Source organism: Spermophilus citellus, assembly GCF_964194105.1.
Source record: "Spermophilus citellus genome assembly, chromosome: 1".
Taxonomy (NCBI): domain Eukaryota; kingdom Metazoa; phylum Chordata; class Mammalia; order Rodentia; family Sciuridae; genus Spermophilus; species Spermophilus citellus.
The window spans coordinates 16169717-16196560 of NC_138182.1; the positions used below are offsets into that span (position 1 = coordinate 16169717).

The 26844-nt window shown below is 41.0% G+C and overlaps 1 protein-coding gene across 1 annotated transcript in view; it reads left to right on the forward strand.

The window, feature by feature from the left end:
- Positions 1–3475: 3475 nt before the first annotated feature.
- Positions 3476–26844, forward strand: part of DCT (dopachrome tautomerase) — a gene marked incomplete at both ends in the record, with an annotated part of 31973 nt that continues 8604 nt past the window's right edge. The window contains 6 exons of the mRNA XM_081303015.1: positions 3476–3770; positions 11731–12030; positions 14168–14268; positions 15087–15253; positions 18445–18624; positions 20076–20211. Coding sequence (XP_081159141.1) covers positions 3476–3770; positions 11731–12030; positions 14168–14268; positions 15087–15253; positions 18445–18624; positions 20076–20211 — 1179 coding nt within the window. The remainder of the gene's footprint in view (positions 3771–11730; positions 12031–14167; positions 14269–15086; positions 15254–18444; positions 18625–20075; positions 20212–26844) is intronic.

Consider the following 26844-nt stretch of genomic DNA (forward strand, 5'->3'; position numbering starts at 1 on the left):
ATTTAAATAGTTCCTTATAATTTAAATGAGATCACGGAAGGCAAGGAAGGAAATTTATCCCTGTACATTGCATAGAGTAGGAGATGAAGAATTTTAAGTTTCCCTCAGTTCCTTATTTTGAGGCACTGTGGTGACTTTGCCAGGACCATGAATGAGGCAATGCTGCAGGGTAAAAAGATCATGACCTTGGGGTCAGGTAAAACTGTTCTAAGTTTGCTAACTCAGGTCTTGCAGCCTTGGTTTCCTCAACTGTAAAATCAACATAACATGAATAAATAGGTGTTATGCAAAAAATAAAACAATGCAACATGGAAGAAAGCGGGTGGTTAGATGTAGGTGTAGATGTGTTTAGATGAGCTGTAAGGGAAGGCTGTGCTTAAGAGTGAAACCTGAATAACAAGGAAGGACAAGGAGGTTTCTTCTGAGCAGGAATATTCCAGGCACAGGGAACAGCAGTACAGAGGTCAAGGTGGAAACAGGAGGGATGCATCTGAGTAACAGGGTGATGGCACTATTCTGCCAGTGCAGAGCAAGAGGAAGGGACAAGGGGCAGATCACGGAGGATCTTATAAGTCAGATCTCAAACGGTCTGTGATAAGGAATTTAAAAAAAAAAACTATTTTTAATCACAGACCAACCTGGAATCCAAATGCACGTGACCATCTGCAGCTCATGCCACATGATCATCACTGTGCAAATCTGACCACGCACTAGCTGGCTTCTGCCCTCTTTAATAAGACTACGGATCATGTGCTCAGTGTGTGCCGCTAATCGCTATGGAAGTTTCTAAAGGCTGGCTTTCACTTTTGGTCCTCCATGTATTTGATGCAGCCCAGTAACACACTATTCATGTGATCCACAGACCACAATTAGAGTAATGCATGGAAAGAACCCTGGATCATATGGTAAGTACGTTGGAAAGCATATGTGAGGAAGGGGTAAGGTAAGAGTCAAAGATTCAAGGGCTGACTCAAATGTTTACTAAGATGGAGAAGACCAAGGGAGGACAAACAGAAGGAGGAAAAAAAGTCCTGCTTTGAACATTCTAAATGAGAGATGTCTAGACCTCCAAAGGGTCAAATAGGAAATTGGATAGACAAATCTGGGGCTCACATCTGAGGTCAGGCCAGAGATGCAATTTGAGGGAGTCATGACACCCTGCATTTAGAGCCTCAGATGAGCTGAGTGATCTAGCATGTATCATAATGAAAGAAGAGAGATCCCAGGACCTAGACTTTGAAGGGGGTGGGGCATTCTGATGTGATGTTGCTGCCTCTATCAGTCAGTATTCAAGAAATTTGATTCTCACTTTTTTGGAACTCCAAAGCTTCATACAATGTAAAATAAAATCCCAAAGTGTTACAGTACCGGCAGGAAGTAGTCAGAGCGAGATCCAGAATATCCTTCCTACTCTGAGATGTTATGATTCTAGTGTCATTCAAGTTCATTTTTTTTCCCAGTCTTGACATCATGAATTGAATGGTGGTCCCTCCAAGGATATGTCCATGTCCCAGAATCTGTGAATGCGGCCCTATTTGGAAAGAGTCTCCTTTGCAGATGTAATTGAGTTAAGATTCTTAAGATGAGATCATCCTGGATTATCCGAGGGGGCCCTAAATCCAGTGACAAGTGCTCTTATGAGATACAGACCCAGAGGAGAGACACAGACAGGGGAGGGGATGCCCTGAGATCAGAGTGCTGCAGACTCCAGCCAGGGAAGCCGAGGCCCGCAGGCAGCCACCAGAAGCTGGAAGGGGTGAGGGTGCTGGAGGGAACGCAGGGTGCTGACACACACCAGCCCCTTGCCAACACCTGGGTTGCAGACTTCTGGCTCCAGAATTGTGGGAAAACAAATTTCTGTGGTTTTAAGCCACCCAGTTTGTGAGCGTCTGTTACAGGAGCCCGAGGAGACTAACTACTCTCAGGCTTCAGGGCTGTACCTCGTTCTCACTCAGTGGCCTGAAACTTCGGCTGTAGAGTAGGATTGCCTAGAGAATGTATAAAAATGCTCAGATTATGATTCCATGGGACTGAACTACAGGCAGGCATTGACATTGAGCCTGACCTGAGAACTGCTATTTAATTAGTCACAACAACTCAATATCAATGGTGAGGGACATGGATGTCCAGGTGGTGGATGTCTGTAACTTTTTTTTTTTCCTTCCTTCAGAACTTGCTCTGAAATCTAACCTCAGTTCTCTTTCTGTCCAGATATAAAGTGTTCTTATGAACACTGAGGCAGTGTCGCATCAGTGGTCTGTACAGACCCTAGGGCACTAATACAGTCCTGTTTCTCCATGAAGGAATCTTCAGATGCTCTGATAGGTGACCACCTCTGTCTGTCTGGTGCTTCGCTTGCGTCCTCCAGGAGCAGCAGGGAGGTGCTTTCTCGACTGGCGCTCGATAATGCTTTAATATAAATTAGCAGATTCACCTGGGATCCTTCCCTCCCGATTCTTCCCTGGCCTTCCTTGTAACTAGATAATGGCCATCATGGATTTCTGAGGTGGGAGAGATCACGTAAATGTTTTAAAAAGTCTGCTTCCTATTTGTGCCGAACAGGAGAAGAACAAATTATTATTTGGAAGGAAGAGAATTCATAATTTTGAAACAAAGCAACTCATTGTACACCAGCCCTAAATAAATATTTCTTTATTTTCGAAATTGTGTGACCTCCCGTGGTGATCTCTCTTGCACATCATAAGCAGTCATGAGGGCGATGTAGTTAGCAATGCGTGCTTGTCTGCAAAGAGCCTTTGACTGAAGAGCTCACTGCATCTATTGACTCCCTGGGAAGTCTGAGGTCACAAGCTTGGCTGGAGCACATGGGTCCAATAAAGAGGATGGTTTTGCCCTCCTGAAACCAAGCCAGAAACTTTATCTCCTTCATTGTGCGCTTTGGGTCATGTGCTAACGATGAGGATTTCTCTAATACTAATCCCCCTAATGATGGCTTCTCCCAGCCCTTACACAAACCCCACCAGGCCCCGTGGCTTGGCGGGCCAGAAAGAATAAAGGCAGCACGGTGTTTGGCTTTTGAACTGAGTTCAAGGCAATTAAAGTCAAGGACTAAGGAGGAGAGAGGGAGGCTTAGAAATACCAGCATAATAAGTAGTATGACCGGGGCGCTCTGTAAATTAACTCAATTAGACAAAGCCTGATTTAACGGGGTAAGGATGGTGAGAAGTGCTACCCTCATTAAATTGGGCTGTTAGAGGTGCCTCTAATGAAATTAAATTTGTGTTAGTTGTTTGAATCATAAAATAACATGTGTGTGTGCACGTACACACGGGCACACACATAGCTTCTGATTTTGTGGGTATTTTTTTTTTTTTAGAGGAGAGGAAAAGAACGCAAAAACGATAAATACCAAAAAAAGAGAAAGACTTGACAAGTGGATGCTCAAGGATTCAAGAGTGGAAGGAGGAGAAAGGCAAGACAGGAGGAGTGTGCCGGGTCCTCCCAGTTCTCAGCCATGAGCCCCGTGCAGTGGGGGCTTCTGCTGGGGTGCCTGGGCTGCAGAATCCTGCCTGGAGCCTGGGCCCAGTTCCCCCGGGTCTGCATGACCTTGGACAACCTGGTGAACAAGGAGTGCTGCCCACCACTGGGTGCCAATCCAGCCAACGTCTGTGGCTTACAGGAGGGCCGCGGGCAGTGTGCAGAGGTGCAAGCTGACACCAGGCCCTGGAGTGGCCCATACGTCCTGCGAAACCGGGATGACCGTGAGCAGTGGCCAAGGAAGTTCTTCAACCGGACCTGCAGGTGCACAGGTGAGGCCCCTCTGGGCAGGTCTGGGCCATGCTCAGAGCTTGGTGGAGAGGGTCTCCGCTGAGACGAGACAGTTATCACAGACTGTCAGACCAGGCCTCGGGAGGCAAACCTGTATGTGTTTTGTAGCTCAGTAAGTCCTGGTTATATCATATCCTCCAGTGTATCTAGTTATGGAAACTAAATAAATATCACATGGGCCAAGCCTGGTTTTGAATGCACGCCAACATACCTTTGGCTTGTTTGTTGGAGGGGAAGTTAAAGAGCTGGAGAGTAGGCTTTGAAACTCAGAACAAGTCCTTTCAGGATGGATTCGGTGCCCTCTCCTGAAATGGGTTCCCACATGCTGAATGGGGGGTGTGTGTGCGTGCAGCTTGGCATGTGGTCAGGGGCAAGAGTGGCAGGCAGGTGTTCCGCAGGCCTGGCCTCAGCGTTTCTCAAGATCTGAACGGCTCAAACAGGCTCCATCTTTCTCACTACAGCTATGCCTGGGCTGTGACCTTGCCAGCTCTGGGGAGACGAGGCAAGACGGCGTCCTCAGTGAGCGTGGGGGGAGGGTTGTTAGTAGGTGACGATGGCTTTTTTCCCACCACTCTTGTCCAGATTTTGAACTGTGCCCATTACCAAATCTGCTCAGTGTCCCTCCTTTAGATGCTGGTCTCTGTCACAGCTGTTTCTTTGGAATCTCTGTATTACTCCTTCCTCTGGCTCTTCTGGACCGTCTCAAGTCCTCTCATGGTGTGTCCCCTCAGTTTCTAGCAGCCAGGCACCATTCAGAGGCTGGTGGGGCATTTCAAATACAAAATGCAGTGAAGTCCTTGGACACTGTGTTTTGGTGGCCGCTGCATCAGACATTTTCCTTCTGAGAACACCTTATCCTTGTCTTCTCACATGATGCTGGAACACAGGAGAATGATCAAGCTACATGAGGGTCTGAGGAGGATTCACTAAGGGAAGGTAGCCGTGATGCGGATGTAGGCATGTCTTTGTCCAAATCCCTAAAACACTTCTATAGTATTAGGTGACAAAGTGCCACCGTTTTCAAAAGTTGGGAATCTCCATTTTATTTAATCCTGGGGCAGATTTTAGTAATCAGATATAATTGTTGACTCTTCTTATCAATATCTGCCTCATATTTTTGACCTGGCTAGCAAATTTATTTTTAAAAGGTGGAGGTGGAAAGAATAGAGCATGCAGGATAGAAGGAATAACTGCAGGGACATAGGGTCACAGTGACCTACTCTCAGAACAAAAGGGACCCCCTTCTTCAAAAGACGATGAGCCAGAATGAAGTCCAGCCTGTAAGTCCAGGCTGCAAGGACATCACATGTGCACAGGCCTGTGCGAAGGAGCAGAGCCTTTTCAGGGTACGTGGTCTCCATTCCCAGCCATGTCAAGGCCATGGCTGCCCCAGGGCCCCGTCCTTAGGCTCTGGCTCACCTCTTCTCCGTGATTTACTTTTTCTTGACTCACTCAGGACCGTCACGCTTTACCATAGCATAGATAACAAGGTTTGCTGTAGCTATAAATTTGATTTATGGGCTGGGGTTGTGGCTCAGCAGTAGAGTGTTCACCTAGCATGTGCGAGGTCCTGAGTTCGATCCTCAGCACCACATAAAAATAAATAAAATAAAGGTGTTGTGTCCAACTACAACTAAAAAATAAATATTAAAAAATTAATTTATGGGGCTGGAGATATGGCTCAAGCGGTAGCGCGCTCGCCTGGCATGCGTGCGGCCCGGGTTCGATCCTCAGCACCACATACAAAGAAAGATGTTGTGTCCGCCGAAAACTAAAAAATAAATATTAAAATTCTCTCTCTCTCTATCTCTCTAACTCTCTATCTCTCTCCCTCTCTCTTTAAAAAAATTAATTTATTAGACTTTTCCTTTATTACCAGCATTAGTGAGGCAGAATTGGCATACAAAACACTGCACATACATACAAGTTGGTGCATTTGGACATATGGATATCTATGTTACAGTCACCACAATCAAGGTAACAAACATATTTATCACTTTCAAAAGTTTTCTTCTGCCTCTTAGCTTTTTGCTTTTGTAAGACAACTTAACACAATTGCTTCCCTGATAGCACATTTGAAAGTGCATGGTACCTTGTTAACTACAGGCACAGTGCTGTACAGCAGAGCTTTGGTACTTCCTCACTTTGTATTGTTGCAACTTGATATTCATTGTGTATCAGCTTCCTGCCATTCATTGTCTACTTCTGTACCTTTGACTACTTTTGATGCCTCACCAGAAGGAATCATGCAGTATTTGTCTTTCTGTGACTGGTTCATTTCACTTAGTACAATGCTTTCCATGTCCATCCCCGTCGTGGCAAATAGTAGCATCTCTTCTTTTTCAAGGCTGAATAATATTCCATTCTGCTTGCATACCAACCTTGAATGGCTTTGGTTATGTTGGCTAGATGGACTTTTTCTTTGAGTCTTAGGGCACCAGACTAAGTCCTTAGAGCCTGAGATGAAAAGTGTTCAGTAATTATCATTCTGTGATGGGTCAATTGTCCCAAAACAGGACATATGTCCTCCAGTTGTTTGGAGTGAGGTACTTGCCTTGAGGGATAATTTTTTTTTTCATGGTTTGAGGGGAGTTTTTAGAGTTTAAACCCGATCTTGTGCTTCCCAAAGACTTTCCCTTCTGGTAGCCTCATAATGGAGCCCCTGAAATTCTCTTAGCATCCTCCAAAACTTATTAAGGAAGAAATGCTGATTAGCTTTGGCAGTCAACGAATAAGTTAGCTTTTGTTGATGTTTTTTGAATTTTTAAAGTTTACTTGGAAAATAAATATCCCATAGTTTCCATAAGCATAAAGCTGGTCAAAGTAATATTGCATAATAAGTAAAAACAAATCCAAATTCTGAGATTTAAAAAATCCCCTAAATTCTAATGTTCAAATTCCCCTTAGAGAACTTCACTATTCTCTGCAGGGATAAATTGTAACACAACATAATTACTGAACTTAATTGTCAGGAAGAGCTGAATTTCAGTAAATTTTGGCATTAGCCATTCACCTTATAAGGTTTGCTTGCCAGTTGGCATTTATGAGGACATGTCAGTTGCAGCTGTGTCTCTGGGCTTTTGAAAAGCTTGGGTACCAAATAGTTTTGGAGCAGTTGGCTGAGCACTTCTTGTTTGTACAAGTGACTAAGTGCCTCCATTTTCCAATCTCTGAAATGGGGATAATGATGAAACCGCAGTTGTAAAATCCTTTTGAGCTCTGTAGATGAAAGGACCTAGGTAAGTATAAAGTATTGTTATTAAAATAATAGAATCTCTAATTAAAAGGAATAGGCTATTTAGGGTTCCTTGTAAACTCACTAATCGGGGGTCGTTAAGCCTATTTAGCCTAATAGCTTTCTGAGGTTGAGCTGATGCGGTGCGTGTAGGAACGTGTGGGGTTCAGACGTTCCAGTCCTAAGTAGGCAGACAACTTTGACTCTTTAAATTTAATTTTTGCTCAAGGACATACTCAATGGTAGATTGGTATCATCTATCCCCACCCCCTCCATTTCCCAGTAAGAACATGATCATTCTAAAATGTCCCACCTCTCTCTCTCTCTCTCTCTCTCTCTCTCTCTCTCTCTCTCTCTCTAACTACGGGTGGCTTAAGGGAAGAAATTTTTTTTTTTTTAGGTAAAAATGAATTCCTTTTTAATGCAATTTCTACCCAACAATCCTTGAAATTTAAAAGTAGAAAAGACCCTAGATATTTAGAATTCTTGCTTTTAGTTATGGAATCTGACAACATGGTTATTTGACACTGCATTTTTTTCTTTTCTTTTAAATTTTTGATTTATTTATTTATTTATTTTTTATTGGTTGTTCAAAACATTACATAGTTCTTGATATATCATATTTCACACTTTGATTCAAGTGGGTTATGAACTCCCATTTTTACCCCGTATACAGATTGCTGTATCACATCAGTTACACTTCCATTGATTTACATATTGCCATTCTAGTGTCTGATGTATTCTGCTGCCTTTCCTATTCTCTACTATCCCCCCTCCCCTCCCCTCCCCTCCCCATTTCTCTCTCTACCCCCTCTACTGTAAATCATTTCTTCCACTTGTATTATTTTTCCCTTTCCCCTCACTTCCTCTTGTATAAGGGAAGAAAATTAATCATGTTAAATTGACCTAAGAGCCTACCAGGAAACAGAATGAAAGAAGCGAATGTTTCTGGTGTTGGGTTTTCACGTCGTTACACTTTCCGATCGACTTCATCATCTCCACAAGTTCTTTAGGCCGGATCTGTAAGCTCAACCACGAAAGAGACCTGGCTGCAGAGATCTGGTGGTTTTTCTCTGAGACCTGTTGAAACAGAATTGTTCTCTTTTAATTGAGTAAATCTCTGGGTCACGGGTGAGCTCAGATGCAGAGAAATGCCTCTGCATTTAGCTGGTAGTTGTTCGCCACGGTCGGGAGGCAGCTGTGATCTCCTGAGTCAGGCTAATCGTGTGGTCTTCGTCATCCCATTTCACTTTTCCCACAGACATGAGGGATGCTTCAATGGGCATAAGCCCTTCATCTCCATCAGGCACCAGCATTGTGCCTTATTTGGGTTTGTACCCCGTGGTGGCACAGCCTTATATTTAGCTTTTCACTGATTCTTCCAATGCCAGCCCAGCCAGCACACAGAGAGGGGGATGAACCCAATGTCATTCTTAAGATGTGCACGGTGTAGTGATAAGTGAGACAGATGCAAAAAACAAAAACTTGCTATTCTTTTTGATTAGTGACATCTAAAAATACTAGGGATGCTACCACTTAAGACAGACTCTGTACCAAGCACCAAGCTGTGTGCTCTGTGTATTAATGTACTTGTTTTTCAGAAGAGCTGGGTGAGATAGAACTCTTGTACCTGACCACAGGCTCTGAGAGGTTAAGTTCAAAGTTGCCAACTCATCTGAATCAAAGTACAAAAAGTTATGGGAGCACAGAGGAAGGCGTGCTGAGATTTTTTTCTTTCGGACTTTACTTTTAGAACAATTTTAGTTTCACTGTAAAGTTAGCCATTAGCTAACTTTAGGAATTGCCCATACCTCCTGTGCCCAATCCTCCCCTATGCACAGCCTCGCCCACAATCAAGGCATGTCTAGTTTGACTGCTCCACAAGTAGAGGATGGTCAGGAAATTATTTGCTGCATAAATAATCAGTTATCGATAATTTTATTTCTACCAACCAAGAGCAATCACAATAAAGAAAGTGTATAGTTGCAAAATTCACCGAATAAAGTTGAAAATTACTCAACTTCAACAACCTGACCCCCAAGATTCAAAAACAATTTTTGCACCTTTATCTATTGGTATGTATTGAATTTACCATTATAAACCTTCAGTGTGTTATTTCTTAGCATCTAAAAAAATATTTTTAGAGTGGTTTTAGATTAAAAAAAAATTGAACAGAGAGGACATATACCCTGCACCCCTCTGAGGTCCCCACATCCTTCACTGTCCACATCCTTCCTGCACTGGTATGACTGTGTGGTCAGTGACACATCAATATCACCAGGTTTCTTAGCAGTTTGCAGCAAGGAACGACTCTCCAATTGTAGAGCAAGGACTGTACATTTACCTCCCATCATCTAACCCGACTCCAGGAAGACAGCTGGAAGTTTGACTAAATTCTCCTCTGGATAGTTAATATTCTTCAGGCACAGAATTTTGCTCAATCACATGTTGAAAAATTTCCTTTTACTGTAAAATCTGCCAGTCTAGGTTTAATCAAATTTGTTTTAAAAAATAGAGATTGTGGAATTTTAGTAAGGTTGCCTGAGGGAGAATGAATAGATTTCAAGTTACATGAAGCTGGAAGCATCCTGTAAAGCAAATAGTAGTGTAGTAGCTGCTCAATAAATTCTTACTAATAAATACCATGTATTTAGTGCCTTATTCCAGTCATCCACATGCATTTCATTATTTAACTCACACTATTAAAAAACATGATTTTCAACCTGGAAAAATAATTTTTAAGTATTTTTTGCCTATTTTTACTTATGTTCTTGCAGGGTACTGAAACAGGAAAATACAAAAAACTAATGTATCTAAGAGTAGATAAAATATTTTTGTATGTAACAAAAATAACTAACTATTTTTATATTTAGTTCTCTCTACCTATTGTATTTTTAATGAAATTTTCTTTTCTATCAAAAAAAAATCTGTTGGGTTAATGAAAAGGGAAGCCTCTGCATTTTCTTTGCAGAGTACAAACGCGAATGATTTTGTGTTCATGCTGTTTCCTTTAAAGGATCATACAGGAGGACTTGCCTAGCTAAGCCTGTGTGAGGCCCTGGGTTCAAGGCCACCATTAAAACAAAACAAGCAAACCAAAAAAAAAAAAAAAAAGAGGAATGACAGTATGGAGAACCCCTTGTGAAGTTGCAGGGACCGGTTGGTTGGTAGCCAGTGCACAGAATTAGCAGGACAGGCAAAAGTATTGCAGGCACAGGGAGGGGCACAGAAGCGCATCTGGTGGCAGAGGGAGAGGGTGAGTGCAAGTGGCTGGTCTTCAGCGAGAGGAGCATCTGGGCCTTTCCACCCACAGGAGTTAAATCTGCTCTCTGGCTCCTCGCCACCTGAGGATGTCCACAAGCAGCAAGGGGGAGAGCGAAATCAGAGGCAGCGGGGACAGCCTGCTGGCTGGAAACCTGCCCGTCAGGGCCGCTAACTCACCTTTACCACCTGCCAGCCACCCTCAATTTCGTCTCAAGGCCGGCTCCTTGGTGAAGTAAACCAGCATTTAAATGTCAGATTTCACCCCAATTCCTGGCAGGCAGCTTGTCTCTTTCCTTTTTATGGGTCCACTTTTGCTCGAGGTGCATTCTCTTCACTCTCAATGTCGCTGCACGGCTCTGAGCCAGCCCTATGGTGTGCGCCACGTGGTCAGCCGGCTCCTTGAGGACATCCCGAGGCGGCATGGGGGGACATCAGAAGGGACATGTCCAATTTATGCACCATGGGTGTGTGCATTTGTAAGGAACAGGTTAGAACACGTTGTACGGTATGCAAGAGCACTCAGCAGTTTGCTGGGGCTATGGGAACCAAGTACCACAGTGGGGACAGGGTGGCTGGGGTGGCTGGGGTGACAGGGGAGCTTAAGCGGTGGAAACTTGCTTTCTCTAGTTCTGGAGGCTGGAAGCCAAGGTCGAAATGCCAGCAGGGTTGGTTTTTCGGAAGGTCTCTCTTGTTGGCTCATGGATGGCAGTCCTCTCCTGGGTCTTCGCAGCTCTTTCAACCATGCATAAGGACACCGATTATGGTGGATTAGGTCCCACTCCAATGACCCAATTTTGTCTTAATTACCTTTCAATGTTATTTTTTAAATTCTTATTCTTATTTTGGTTGGTACTTGGGATTGAGCCCAGGGCCTTGAACTTGCTAGGCAAGCGCTTCACTGAGCTTCAGCTCCAGCCCTTGATTTCCTCTGTAAGAACCTGAGCTCTAAGTACTGTTACAGGCTGGGGTACTGGGGATGGGTCCTTGTGCATTTTGAGGGGCCACAGTTCAGCTTATAACAGTGCTCATGCATTTCATACCCCATTTCTTTGCTGGGAATATTTCTAGCTAACTTTCTGATGCTCAGTTCACTTGGATTTTGAGAGGAGACTAAGGGAAGTCAATTGACTGTTACTTGTTTTGGACTTTATTTCTTCACATTTGTTAAAGCTGGAATTCCAGGATCAAGGTGTCAACAGCAAGGTTGGTTTCTTCTAAGGCCTCTCTCATTGGCTTGCTTCCCTGCCAGGCTTCGCCTGGTCTTCAGTGTGTGTGTGTGTGTGTGTGTGTGTGTGTGCACGCTACACATACACGTTGACTTGTCTTTACCCTTTTCTAAGCACTTTCATGTTCTCTTCAATTCTACTCCAAGATCCCAATTCAGAAATTTCTTCCAAACTATATAACCTCCTTTTTCTTTCATCTTTCCCTTTTTATACTAGGAAACTTTGCTGGCTACAACTGTGGAGACTGCAAATTTGGCTGGACCGGCCTCAACTGTAATCAGAGGAAGCCACCAGTTGTTCGACGGAACATTCACTCCTTGACCCCTCAGGAGAGGGAGCAGTTCTTGGGTGCCTTAGACCTCGCCAAGAAGAGGACCCACCCTGACTACGTGATCACTACCCAGCACTGGCTGGGCCTGCTTGGGCCCAGTAGGACTGAGCCACAGATCGCCAACTGCAGCATTTATGATTTTTTTGTGTGGCTGCATTATTATTCTGTTAGAGATACATTATTAGGTGGGTTTTCCCCTGGGCTTAAGGTTTATTACAGGTTTGCGTTTGCTGGGGAGATGGGGTAGGGAGTCTTTTGACACTAGTTAATTAACAAGAGAGCAACCTCAAGGCAGGGCTAGGTTTATCAAAGTCACAGAATCACCAAATGCTACCTGAAGGCAGAAGGCAGCAGTTTCTTCCTGTATGTTGGCTACAGACATTTCAAAGGGTTCTCTCCTCTAGTTTGTTTGGTTCAAAGTCTAAGCTGTTCTCTATGAAGCCCTTAATCTTCAAAGGCATGAGTCGGTGAAGTGAGAGCAAGTTCCTTTCCATTCCAGAAACAAAAAAAAATTACAAATCTGGCTATGGAAGCCCTCTCTGACCTCTTCTTCCAATTAGAGGAATTAACCAAACAAGTGCCAAAGCACATGATGCTCCTTTGTGCAGAACTGGAGTTCTCCTGTGGGAGGTGGACAGTGCTTTAAACTCCCGGGTCTTTAGACTTTGAATTATATCATCACTCATGGTTCCCAGGCTGTGTTAGGAATGCCCAGGCTTTTTGGAGTTGTATTGTCAAGGAAAAATACAAGCTGGGTCACAACAATGTTAGAGTTCCTCCTGTTTGGCCTTGCAGACCACGGTTACGTTGGATGCTTGAGAAAACGTGAAATGCAAATGATACTTGAGAAATACCAAGGACCCTTCCCTGTCCTGGACAGGAGTTGGACTGGAAGACTGTCTTCTGTGAACCTCATTAACCAAATAGGTGCAGCTTTATCCTGAGTTATTTATCAGTTGAGAGAAGCCATCAGTTTGTTCCAGGAGAATGGATGCATTCTAGATTCTTCTCATGGCAGCTGTACACACTTAGCTGGTCCTACTTTGGAGTTCCCTCATTGGGATGAGGGTGAATAGAGACATTGAACTCACTTGAAATGGTGCACTTCTCACTTGGTATTGCCCACCTGTGGCATTCCTTATTCCTGTCTCTTATGCCTCCTTATTATTATTTTTGGAGGACTTGAAACTTTGTGCTAGATTAAAACACTTAAAAAAAAGACTTTGTAATTTTGTAGCCAATGGCAGCAATAGCAGTTTGCTTTTGGTATAAGTCTTTTTAAAACCTGCCTTTCAGGTAAGCATCTGTCTTTCTTTATCGATAGGGAAGGTGGCTCTTCCGGCTATCAACCTTTATAGTTTTCCTGTCATCACTCTGAGGAGTTTTTGCTTTATGAGAGGGTAGTCTCTCAAGAGGAAAAGAAAACTTTAGTTTCTGGTCATATCTAGGAATTAAATTTATATTCATGTCTGTTCAGCTCTCTGAAGTTATTATAGGTACTTTGAAAAAGAACTAAAGTTAGCTAAAGTTTCTACATAACCATCAAAAGCTGTTATGAAAGAGGGAAGAAGGATGGAACAGGCAGCCAGGAAGGCATTAAATTGCCCAAAGCGTTTCACTGAATTGGCAGTTCCAGTGGCCAGCCAAATTGGTTTGGATGTAGTTTTCTCTCTCTGGTCTCGGCAACCATGCTTGTCAGCTAGCTGTTGTAGCTGATTGATGGACAAGGATGAATCCACGAAAGTTCTCTTTTGGTCATACAAAAGCTGCATTAGGACTAAGTGTGGTCGAAGTTGCTATATTATTAATTAATGCTTCCCTTATCAATTTATGCTTTTTCAAGGAATGGGTTAGAAGATGTCTTTTTAAAAAGTATATATTTCATTTTGCTCCTAATGGTCTACACTTTGGATACACTTTTCTTCTTAATGAATTGCTGTTGTGTAATGGGGCTCTTGATGCTGAGCATGACTTGAATTTTCTGGCTTTCTGCTTAAAGTCAGGCTTTTAGGAAATAAAAGGGATTTTAAGCTAAAATGCTAGTGGCTTCTGAAATTCCTTTGTCATTATTGCTACTGTTGCTTTTGAAGAGATAAAAGCCATATTTAGAAAAAATATAAATATTTTAGAAAAAATATATTTTATCTTTTAAAAATATATTTCATAAACATATAAACATAAATATATATTTTATAAACATATAAAATATAAATATATATATTTTTTCTAAAGTGTTGTGGCTGTATATTCACATCCCATATAAGGGTTAACATTTTAAATATCCCACTCTGTGATCTCTAATATGTTTCCCAATTATTTTAGGACCAGGGCGCCCCTACAAGGCCATAGATTTCTCACACCAAGGGCCTGCCTTTGTTACCTGGCACCGGTATCATTTGTTGTGGCTGGAAAGAGATCTGCAGGTTGGTCAAAACTTATATGTTTGATACTTCTAATTAGAATATATATATATATATATATATGTATGTATTTAATGAGTACTGTACAACATGTTTTTTAAAAATATGTTTTAGTTGTCAATAGCTCTTTTATTTTATTTATTTATTTTTATATGGTGCTGAGGATCAAACCCAGGGTCCCATATATGCCAGGCAAGCTCTCTACCACTGAGCCACAACTCCAGCCCTGAAACATGATGTTTTGGCATGCTTGTCTTGGTATCCATGGTAAAGTGATAAGTACAGTCAAGAAAATTAACATATTCAGGATCTCATATAGCTAACTTTCTTTTTAGTGAGTGTTAGGAGTATCTAAAGTCTGTATAGGCAAGTTGCAAGTACGTAGTACAATATTATGAGGCACAGTCCTCAGGTTGTACCTTAGATCTCTAGGTTGATTCATCCTGCACAATTGCAACTTTGTATCTTTAGACCTGCATCTTCCCTTCTGCCTCCCACTGCCCCATCCCTGGTAACCACCAGTTTCTATGTATTTGATTTTTTTTTAAGTAAATGAGATCATGCAGAATTTTTCTTTCTCTATCTGGCTTACTTCACTTAGCATAATGTTCTCTATGTTCATTTTTATGATTGCAAATGGTGGGGTTTTCTTTTTTTATAAAGGCTGAACAATATTGCATTAATGTATTTCTTTATTCAGCCATCTGTCATACCTTTAATCTCACAATGCATTTGGTCAAGACACCTGCTGATCTTTACCTTGTATGCCTTCCCATTGCATCTGAAGAAATTTAACAACTGGACCTGACCTTTGCTTTTAGCGACTCACTGGAAATGCGTCCTTTGCTTTGCCATACTGGAACTTTGCCACTGGCAAGAACCAGTGTGATGTGTGCACAGACCAGCTGCTGGGGGCAGCAAGACAAGATGATCCCACTCTGATCAGTGAGAACTCAAGATTTTCCAGCTGGAAAATTGTCTGTGACAGGTAATGACATATGCATTGCAGTAGAGAGCCCAAGACTGTCTTCTGTGGCTGAAAGATGAATGTTGTTTCGTTAGAATGATTTCTTCCTCCCTCCCTCTCTTTCTTTCTTTCTTTTTTGGTATCAGAGATTGAATCCTGGAGTGCTTAACCACTGAGCAACATCCCCAGCCCTTTTTTATATTTTATTTAGAGACAAGGTCTCAATGAGTTGCTTTGGGACTTGCTAAGTTGCTGAGGCTGGCCTTGAACTTGTAATCCTCCTGCTTCAGCCTCCTGAGTTGCTGGGATTATAGGTATGCAACACTACACCTGGCTAGATTTCTGTTTTTAATGTATTCTACGTAGGGTTCTGTTAATGTTTCTGAAAATAACTTTCCCTTGGGAGGTGGAATTTTTAAAATTCTAAGCTCTTTAGTAAAAAAAAAAAGTACATGTATCAAAATTACACTTGTGAATTGAATATGCTTGGCCATCACTTTGAGACCAACTGTTTTAAAATTAGGAGTAGTTTCTGCATTCAGTCAACCTTTGCTAAGTACCAATCATGTTCTAGGGATTTGATACTGCTAGGAATGCAAGTACTGCCTCCCTTTTTATATACTTTTGTATTTAGCAAGATAGATTTCTTGTAGATGAATTACCATTTAGTCTGAGAAGTACTATAACCGGTGCACATGCAAAGCCAGGAAGAGAGTCAGGACAAGTCCCCAATGAGTGGAGATGATTGTTCTGAGACTCAAGAAGGCACAGACTTCTGTCAGGTATCAGGGAGGATGAGGAGAGTGTGGGAGGGCGGCAGGTGTGTCCTCCATGGAAGGAACATCATGTGTGAAACTAGGAAAGTCTCTGGAAGCAGCCTGGTGTGGCTGGACCACAAGATGCAGTTGAGGGGGACATGGGCCCAGAAAGAATGTCCTATGAACCCCTAAAGACCACATAAGAAGGTAAGTGACCTGCAGCCTAGGAATCATTCTTTCCTCAAAGACTCTCTGAACCCATTTCTGTCTCTGGGCACAGTACAGCTGTCTGACCTTCAGGAGGGATGTGTACCAAGACTCCAGTGGATGCCTGAAACCTTGGCTAGTACTAAATCTTATATGCACCATGTTTTTTCCTAGACAGACATTCTTATGGTAAAGTTTATAAACTAGTCATAGTAAGAGATTAACCATAAGTAATAATAAAATACAAGTATAACAACACTATAATAAAAGTTATGTGAATGTCTTCTTTCTCTCAGAATATCTTAATTCCTTAGTGTATCACAGTTATATTTTCAGATTGGAGTTGACCGCAGGTAACTGAATCCATGAAAAACAAAATTGCAGATAAAGAGGGACAATTGTATCTCAGAAAACAATTCTCCAAGAGGATCCTCTGCCTGCCTTTATTCATTTCTTTTCTCCCAAACCCCCATTTTATTTTTAGTTGTAGTTGGACACGATATCTTTATTTTATTTATTTATTTTTATGTGGGGCTGAGGATGGAACCCAGGGCCTCAAGCGTGCAAGGCAAGCACTCTACCACTGAGCCACAACCCCAGTCCCCCCGCATCCTTTTAACCCCACTACTCTGCCTCTCCATCTTTAGATTGCACCTGGGCACTGAGCTCAGCACACCTCCTGGCCCATGGCCAGCACTGAGCCTGGACAGGCATGTGTTCTTAGGAGCCCATGCCCCATGCCCCTCCACAGGGACCTCATCTTCCACATCCTCCACATGTCCTGCAGCAAGACAGGGCTCCCGGCTCCATGATAAGTGGAATAACCCATCTGTTTTTATCTGAATTTCTTAATTCCATAAAGTGCCACTTCCCATAGTGTCTTGGATATTAATAGGTGATGTGTCAAGAGGTGTTTGTGATCATGTGTTTAGAAAAAGCTGAATTTAAGAGTTTTTTAAAAAAAATTTTAGAACATCTCTGAGCTTTAACTATCCTTAGATAAATGTACTATTATTCTTCAAGAGGAACCTCAGTTGATCAGATCTTATTTCACAGCCCATCTCCCTGTAACACACTTTGGGAAATGCTGACTTGGAGGCCTTTCTTGCTTAGTGTTTGGGTTCTGGCTGCTTCTGTCCGTGTGTGTGCTCATTCCGTTCTCCACACCAGACATGATCCCTTAGCTTTTAAAACTCACATGTGAGGCCCTGGATTTGATCCTCAGCACCACATAAAAATAAATAAATAAAACAAAGGTATTATGTCTATCTACAACTAAAACAAACAAACAACAAAAACCCTTTAAAAACCCTCACACAGTAACCTCTTTAAAGCTCTATCAATGAACCAGTGGTCTGAAGGTGGAATTCCAGGTCACCATGGCCATGTAGAATGTGTTTCATGGGACCTTGTCAGCCCCTTGCTTGTCATGTAGCCATCGTACATTTCTGGAGATGGTGTTCCTTCTTTTAAAAATGTTAATTATTATTTTAATTGTATAAATTATGGGGTACAGTGTGATAATTTGATAGATTATATAGTGTGTAATAATCAAATTGAGGTAATTAACATTTCCATCTCCTTTAACATTAAAATAATTTTTTGACAGGGTACCGGGGATTGAACTCAGGGGCACTCAGCCACTGAGCCACATCCCCAGCCTTAGTTTGTATTTTATATAGAGACGGGGTCTCACTGAGTTGCTTAGTGCCTTGATGTTGCTGAGGCTGGCTTTGAACTCATGAGCCTCCAGTCTCAGCCTCCTGGGCTTCTGGGATTACAGGTGTGTGCCACGGCACCTGGGTAAAAATAATTTTTTGATTAACCTTTCCTCTGTATGGTTGCATCTGCGTTTATGCTGTTCATCTCTGTTTGCCTGCAATTTGCCTGAGATGCTTTCCTAGATCTACATAGCCACTTCCACCAAAAGTGGTTTGGCTCACTGTAATGTGGCTCCTCCTGATCTCAACTGTGCTGTCCCAGATCCAAATGCCCATCATAGGAGTTGCCATCTTGCTTAAAGGGCCTCTTACTGTCTTTTCAATGGAACAGTAATTATTATCATATTATCCTTGTATTCATATTTTGTGCCTCTTACATTCTTAAACTTTTTGATCTGTAGTTATTTTCAGGGGTACTATTTTTAGCAACTAACAAAATTTTTACCATAACTACGAATATGATTGTTGGACCCAAGTTTATATTCATGAGTTAAAATATATTATTTTTTAATCTTCTAAATCTTAGTCTGGATGACTACAACCGCCGGGTCACCCTGTGTAATGGCACTTATGAAGGTTTGCTGAGAAGAAACCGAGTGGGAAGAAATAGTGAGAAACTGCCCACCTTAAAAAATGTACAAGATTGTCTGTCTCTCCCCAAGTTTGACAGTCCTCCTTTCTTCCAGAACTCCACCTTCAGCTTCAGGTTGGTGCTCAAGCTCTTTTACAACACCTGAGGTAGCCTGGAAGGAAATCCAGGGACTGGGATACTTCTGCAAGTTGAGTAACGGAGAGGGGTTTTAATTACAGGAAGTAAGGCATCCGCATCAGGGAAGTCTTCATCCACACACTGGAGCCAATTGTAGAGTTTCTTCCCTTTGAACTCAACTGTCCAAAAGCACCTTTTTTATTTCTAATTTTTCTCTTTATCTAGGTATAGTCTTGGGACCATGGCATCTTGTTAAATAAAGTGCTTTAAAAATGCCCATGCCCCTTGTTTTTCTTTTCTTAGTTTTTAATGTTCACATTAGAAATTTATCAGTCACAGACCTTAATATTGGAGTCTAAATTATCAATTCAACTCAAATTATGGCACAGCAATGGCATTCCAATGCTCAAAATGTGAAGACCAGCTATTACTTTTCTTCCACCCCAAAAGACTTATGAAGAATTATGAGAAGTAGTATAGAAATAAGATTTTAATGAAGAGGAAGAGGACTTCCAAAAGGGATGGTGGATATATTTATGGTCTTCTCCAAAACTAGAGTCTCTCTCTCTTAACTTCATGTAAATTGTACAACTTGTCTGGGGCCAAAGGCATAGTAGGCTCAACTGAAGTGCAGAAGCTGTGTAGGTGTAGCAGGGCCCAGATTCTGTGCGGGAGTTGGATACAGCAGAGTAGTATCAAAGGGCAACATTTAATATTGTTTTTAAAAGGAACATGCATGTTTTTTATTATGACAAAAATACTATTAAATTAGCTTGCATTTCCTATGGATTAGAGTTAGGAGAGTGCTCCCCCCAAAATATGGTAGCACTTGGGAATTGGTTAGAAAAATGCAAATTATTGGGACCCAGCCCACACCTCCTGAATCAGATACTCTAGGAGTAGAGGGTGATTTTCGCTCCAGTGATTGTCAGGTGTGCTTAGATTTAATAGGATCACTGAGTTAGGATATGGACAATTAAAATTCCTGAGAAATTCTTTCCTAAGGCATAAAGAAAGGTACTGGGAATACTGGGATATGTTTAGGATATTATGTATTACAGTCAAGGTGAAGATCTGTTTAGTTGAGAAATATGCATAGGTAAGATTGGATATTAATTTATCAGTCACACACCATCACGGCAGGATATTTGACTTCGGCTATTAAAAAAAGAGGGGAAACTCAGACCCTGACCTTCAAGAGCATGAGAGACAGGTATGAAGGTAAATAATTGTCATGGAGTACAAAGATAACATTTAACTGGACAGAGGCAGAAGTAGTGTGGATTAAGAATTCCTTCCCTATGGAAGATTAACATCACAGGTCTGACAGAGCCTTGACAGAGCCTTTCATATGCCCTGGATTAGAAGTGGCCTTCTAGGCTGGAAACTATGAGAAGAGGCCTTTCTCCATCTTTGCCTGATATCTCTGATGTTCTGGTTTCTCTCAGGAATGCCCTGGAAGGATTTGGTAAAGCAGATGGGACGATCGACTCTCAAGTGGCCAACCTTCACAATTTGGTCCACGCCTTCCTGAATGGGACAAATGCTCAGCCACATTCAGCTGCCAATGATCCTGTTTTTGTGGTATGTTCCAAGACTCTGAGAATAAGATGGAGAAGTTTCTAGAGAACATGTCAGGTTTACTTATTTTTCAATAACATTAAGGTTTGGTGGGGTTTCATCCTCTGTGGGAACAAGGTGACATAGGCTTATATAACCCACACCCTTGGGTGGGTGAGCTGGTATTGGAAGCCCCTAATCAGAACCTCATGCTTCTGGGATGAGTAGCTTTTGGATGACCTTGGCCAGAAGTTTACAGTCCAGAGTTGAGTTCATAAATTAATGTAGTTATAAATGGTTTCTTGTTGGTTAAATGAGTGGTTTTGAAGTGGGTTAACCACCGTGTTCAATGAGTTAATTACCTGCAGGAAAGAAAGGGTCTGGTAATCTAAAGAGGGAAGGAAAATGGAGATGGGGTGCTGGCCAAATCAACTTGACAAACACCTTCAACAGTGGCAAAAAGACAGAAGTTCACATTTGTGGTACTTTGTTTCTTGGCTTTATACCTCTGAGTTGGAAGACAACCAGTAGAGAGTTTTGCGCTTAACCAGGAGGGGCTTCATGGTTCTTTAACACCCCACGTGTGATAAACTCCCTCAATACATTTGAGTCTAATTTCTGTCTCCCTCTAAAACAAGAGGAAAAAAATGGTAAAACTTGACAATGGGATGTAAAGTTTAGAATTTCAAGCTTTTATTTGTCTGTGAGATATGTTCACCAATGGTTTCTCCAGAGACAAACAAAATTAGGGAGTGCCAGTCAGGGCCACGGTATTCAGCTGCCGGGTAATCAATGCCCTGTAGCCAAAGTCTTCTGGGAGCACAGCTGTACGTTAGCCCCTTGCCCACAGGTTAGTTAGCCATGGCCAAGCATGGTTTGAAAGAAGGGCTAGTACAGTACAAGGTACTTCAAGAATCCACATTCATATGACCTTCCTTTCTTATTGTTATACTTTCTGTATTGTTAATTCTTGCTAATCTTCTACTGTGCCTACTTTATAAATTAAACTTTATCATAGGTACATATGTATAGGAAAAAAACACTGTGCATAGGGTTTGTTACTCTCTGTGGTTTCAGTCGTCCATTGGGGACTTGGAATGGATAGAGCCTCTGTTTTTCACTACTGTAGTTGAGCACAGTGGGTTTATTACTCCTCATGTGGAGAGAATGGAAGATGGTGGAGAGTCTCAGGCAGCAGATGTTAGAAAGGATGGATGGGACTGGGCATGTGATAGGTGATTTGGGGGAAAAGATAAAAGAGTTTTGCTCTGGATCAGATGATGTCAGGAAGCAGGGGTAGTTCTATGTTCGAAGACCTCAATAGTTCTTCTGCACAGGGAGGAAGGACTAGGCTTAGGTTACCAGTAAATCAGTGGTCAGGAAGGTAAGAGTTGGGTATTTTGTGGCTTGGGTCATGTTCACATTTTGTCTAGGTTCAGATGTGGCTATGGAGTTGACTGGTTTTTGTCCTGGTCCATCACAGAGTGCCATGTCTGATGTTCTGTGGAATTATTTACATCTGACTAGAGGACATCGAGGCTTGGGCGATGGTAGCAGGCCACCTCCTAGATGTTGGGGTCTGCTTTGATCCTTTCAGGTACAGATCAGTAAATTTGGCTTAGGAGGTTTGCATAACATAATCTCTCATGTTTCAGCCACTGAACCCCAACAAAGGCTCTGCTTTACAGGCATTCATTTTACCATTATCTATTTTAACATTGTTTTCTGCTTTACATGTCTTAGATGACTTGGGAGCAATTGCAAGAAGAAATTTCACCTCTTGTCCTTTTTGTTTTGTTTTGTTTGGGTAGTAGGGATTGAACACAGGCATGCTTTACCACTGAGCTGCATCCTACCCCTTTTTACTTTTTTATTTTTAATTTTTGAGACAGGGTTGTGCTAAGTTGCTGATGCTGGCCTCAAACTTGGGATCCCCTCTCTTAGCCTCCTAAGTCATTGGGATTACAGGCGTGTGCCACTTTGCCCGGCTTCTGAGTTTATATTGGACTATGGCCAAAAACACTATTCCTTTTTCCAGAGTTTACTTCACCTCAACGTGAATCTTAGTAATGTGTCTTAGTCTTCTCAGTCTGCCCTAATAAAATACTATGGACTAGAGAAATTAAATGACTGACATTTATACCCACCATTCTGGAGAGTCTGGAGTCTAGGATCGGGGTGCTGACTAACCTGGTTTTTGTGAAGGATTCCTGGGTTTCTTCACTGTGACCTCATATGATGGAGACAGAGGGAGTGAGCTTTGCAGTGTCTTTTCTGATAAAGGCACTAATCCTAACATATCAGGGCCTCATCCCTGTGACCTTAGTTAACCTTAGTTACTTCCATGTTTGGTGGTTCAGGCTTCAACATATGAATTTGGTCTAGAGCACAACGCATCCTCAAACTATCAGGTAATAGCACTTTATGTTTTTTGGGTTCCAGGGAGGCTACGTGTCATAGTAAAAAGAACGCTGGGTTATGAGCCAATTTGATTTTTTTTAGTCCTTACTTGTGCAACCTTGGGAATGTCACTGAATGATGTGGAGCTGCTGTTTGACCTGATCTGTGGTGGTGATAAAAAGTGTTATGCTTATTAAAGCAACTCTTGTAGATTAGGATAATATGATGATGCTGTAGAAACTGTTAAGGACAATGCAAATGTTATCATAAAAATAATAATGTGTTTTATGGTAATCAGTGGGAAGGAATGAGAACTATGAGTTGGGTTTGCATTTCCAAACCTTAATTAGGGTTCCTTATCTTGTTCTTCATAGTAGACAGTTGTACCCTGAGGCGGTTGACTGATAGCACAAAATGAGAGGTATTTCAAAAGTGATTTATTATTTTTGCTGAACCCAGGGTACAAAAAGAGGAGATATTCAGGAGAGTAAAAGTGCAGTTTCCAATGACTAAGCTTGCCTGGTGTCATGAAGAATGGAGTCCGTCAGTTCTGAGCATCTTTCTGGGGCTTCCCAACGAGATCCAGGAAATCCTGCAATAGAAGCAGTTGGTAGAGCTGGTTCTTCCTTCTAACATATGTTTCTCTGCTCAGTTTTGTGTGGTAGCAGTAAATGAAGGGGTTGTCAGAAGTGCGGCCTGTTGGTCCCACCTGCAGCCAGGCCGAGGGCTTCTCTGCGAGGGCTCCACAGCCACCTTTCCCATCTTGCAGCCTGCCTTGTCCAACAGTTCTGACTTGATCTTTCAGATCACATTCTGGGCTACCATCTCAGCCCTTAGTGCTCAGCATGAGCATTTCTGGTGTCTGCCTTCTCTGCTATTTATCTATCTATATGTCTTGAAATATGTTTTTTTATAAAAACGTACATTTTCAACTACATAATTTATACACATGGTGATATATATAAGGAAAATGTCATAATACTTCTCACCCAGAATTCAAAAATATTATTAATGGAACCATGGACTCCTCTGACAAATTGAGAATGATCCCAAACCTTTCTCTACTCCTACAAGAAATAATGGTGGTGCTAGTAATTTGGTTTTCAGCATCCCACCTCTCTAGAACTGCTAGCTCCTTCTTTGGAAGAAGCCTACCAGGTGCACAGGGGAAGGCAACATTTTTCTGCAAGTGCCCAGACAGCAAATATCCTTGGCTTTTGGGACCTGATGGTCCCTATTGCCACTACTGAGCTCTGCCACGTTAGTATGACAGCAGGCATGGACGATGCATAAGCAAACAAGTGTGGTGTTCCAATAAAACTTTATTTAGAAAAAAAATATGATATTTTTCTGTGCTTGGAGTATTTCATTTAACATAACATCCAGGGCTTTACTTTGCTGCCCCTTACTCTGGGGAATCAATGCCCTTTCTATGTAATCAGACTATCTCTAATATTACTCTTTTCCTACAGTGAGGTGAAAACCCATATTAAAACTTTATGGGGGCTGGGGATGCGGCTCAAGCCGTAGCGCACTCGCCTGACATACGCGGGGTGCTGGGTTCTATCCTCAGCACCACATAAAAATAAAATAAAGATGTTGTGTCCACCGGAAACTAAAAATAAATAAATAAATAAATAACCAAAAATAACAACAAAAAACTTTATGGGTAAGTAATCCCATGACTACATGTAGTTCAAAGATATTAGTTGTTTAATCATGTTGGTCTTCATTATGTTTAATATCTTTGATACTTAAAACTGTGCTTTCTTTGGAGACATGTTATCATATACACATAAAACCAAAGCCACAGACTTTCTTTGAAGACTCAGAAGGAATAATGACACTGGTTCTGGAAAGACACCCCTTACCTTAGGCTATTTACAAACAGTTTTATGTAGAAGCCAATTCAGCCTTAAATTGTGTTTTGCGTATTAAGATTTAAGTTAAAGTGTGTCAGTTTACAGAGTTATAGCTTCTGGAATTTCAAATTCAGGAGGTAATTCATGCAAACATATTGCTTATGACATTTATTAAAATGATTTTTCCTGAAATATCTTCAAGCAGGAGAAGTACAACATTGTGTATGATCATAATCATGAATAAAAGAAGGCAGAACATTAGAATATAAGAAAAACTCTGAACCAATCTCTGAAATTCTAATAATTTTTAAGATAATTGAAATAAATGCACATGTTATCATGGAAAATAAGATTAAGCCACAGGAATGCTGAGTTGTGCTGCCTTCAATATTAAATTTAGATATAATCCAAAAAAAGAAAAAATAAAGGAAACCAGTAGATCATACAGTTAAATATTTTAACTGCCAAGAGGGAAACTGTTTTAGAGGTTAGTAACATTCTTCCCAATTCCTTAAAAGTACATTTGGATGTGACCATAAAGTGTTTGTCTTTCTGTGCTTGGCTTATTTCTCTTAACATACTATCCTTCAGGTTCATCTATGCTGTTGCAGATGATAAAAATTGTCTTTCTGATAACCGGATAGTATTCCATTATGTGTATGTACCACATTTTTCTTATTTATTTATCTGTTGGATACTTACAGAGATTCCATTTCATTCTGGGTATTGTAAATAGTGCTGTAATAAACATGTGAGTGCAAATTTCTCTCTGACATACTGAGCTTATTTCCTTTGGATATATACCCAGGTGGGTTGGATCATATGGTGGTTTTATACTTAACTTTTTGAGGAATCTCTGTACTGTTGTCCATAATGGTGTTACTGATTTTACACCAACAGTGTGCAAGCATTCCCCTTTCCCAGGTCCTCAATAGTGCTTGTTATCTTCTTTTTGATAGCAGTCATTCTGATGGAATTGTGGTGACATATTTTCACCTTTATCCTTTTTAGTGAGATTGTTTGGTGAGCTCTAAGTTCTTTTGATTCTTAGTGTCTGGAAAGAACCAGTTAATGGTTGCTACTCACTAAAAAACTCATGTATTTGTTTTTCAGTTTATACATTGAAATTCTACCTGGACTAAGTTACACAAGTCTTATTACCATTTTTATTTCATAGCAATAATAATCAATTGGGTAAGTTAGATTCATTAATTCAGGAATATAAAACAAGAAAAAAATAAATTTCTAAAAACAAATACCTAATAGATTTCTGAGAGTTAACCCTATAAGACCACTTCTGATTCTACTGTCCTAGGCTACACTATAGGAAAATGAAAAGTTCTCAATAACATGCATGAAATACTTCTGAGTTTAGCTGAAGGTTTTATTTTTTGTTGTAGATGAATACAATACCTTTATTTCATTTTTATTTATTTTTATGAGGTGCTGAGGATCTAACCCAGTACCTCATACTTGCAAGGCAAGCACTCTGCTGCTGAGCCACAATCCCAGCCCCTAGCTGAAGTTTTTTTTTTTTTTTTAAAGAAGTAAAGTATATTGCTTTATTCTCCCCAAGAGTGAAGAACTTAAAAAGTATCTACTTTTTCTTCAAATAACAAAAATCATAATTTGACTGACAGCTTTCAAAATCAGAATAGCATTATTTCATGTCAAATTTTTTATTTTGAGTAGGTCAATGCCTTTTTCACTATTTATAATTACAGAAAAGTTGGTAAAAAAAATTTTTTTAAAGTCCATAATTCATCTCAATTTTCTGATTATTTTCTCAAGTTTTATATGGTTGCAGCTATAATGCACACATTTCATATAATATCTCATCTTCCTTTAGCTTATCTAATTTTAAGTTTGTTGCATAGTTCCCTGAATTCTTTATTTTATTTAATTTTGGTGCTGAGGACCGAACCCAGGTGCTCATGCATGCTAAGGAAGCCTTTTATCACTGAGATATACTTCCAATCCTCCCTAAGTTTTTTAACCTCAAAAATTTTAAATAGATAATTCACATGAGAATTCAAAAAATGAAGTCCTTATATCACTACTATCTTCCAGCCACCCATTATAATTTTTTCCTCTAATCTTCCAGATGTATTTTATATATACAGAAGCAAAGAGGTTTACATACTTATTAAAATGGAACATACCATAGATACTTCTGTGCCTTCCTTATCTATTTATTTATAATTATATATCCCTGTAACAGTTCATTAAGGGTTTTCTTTTTGCCTCCCCCCCCAACCCCGGCTGTATGGCATTCTGTTATATGGATTTATCCTGAAATTTTTAACTGGTCTCCTATTGCTGGGCACTGTCTTTGCCCATTTTGTATTGCTTTAATAAAATACCTGAGGCTTGGTCAGTTATACCGGAAAGAGAT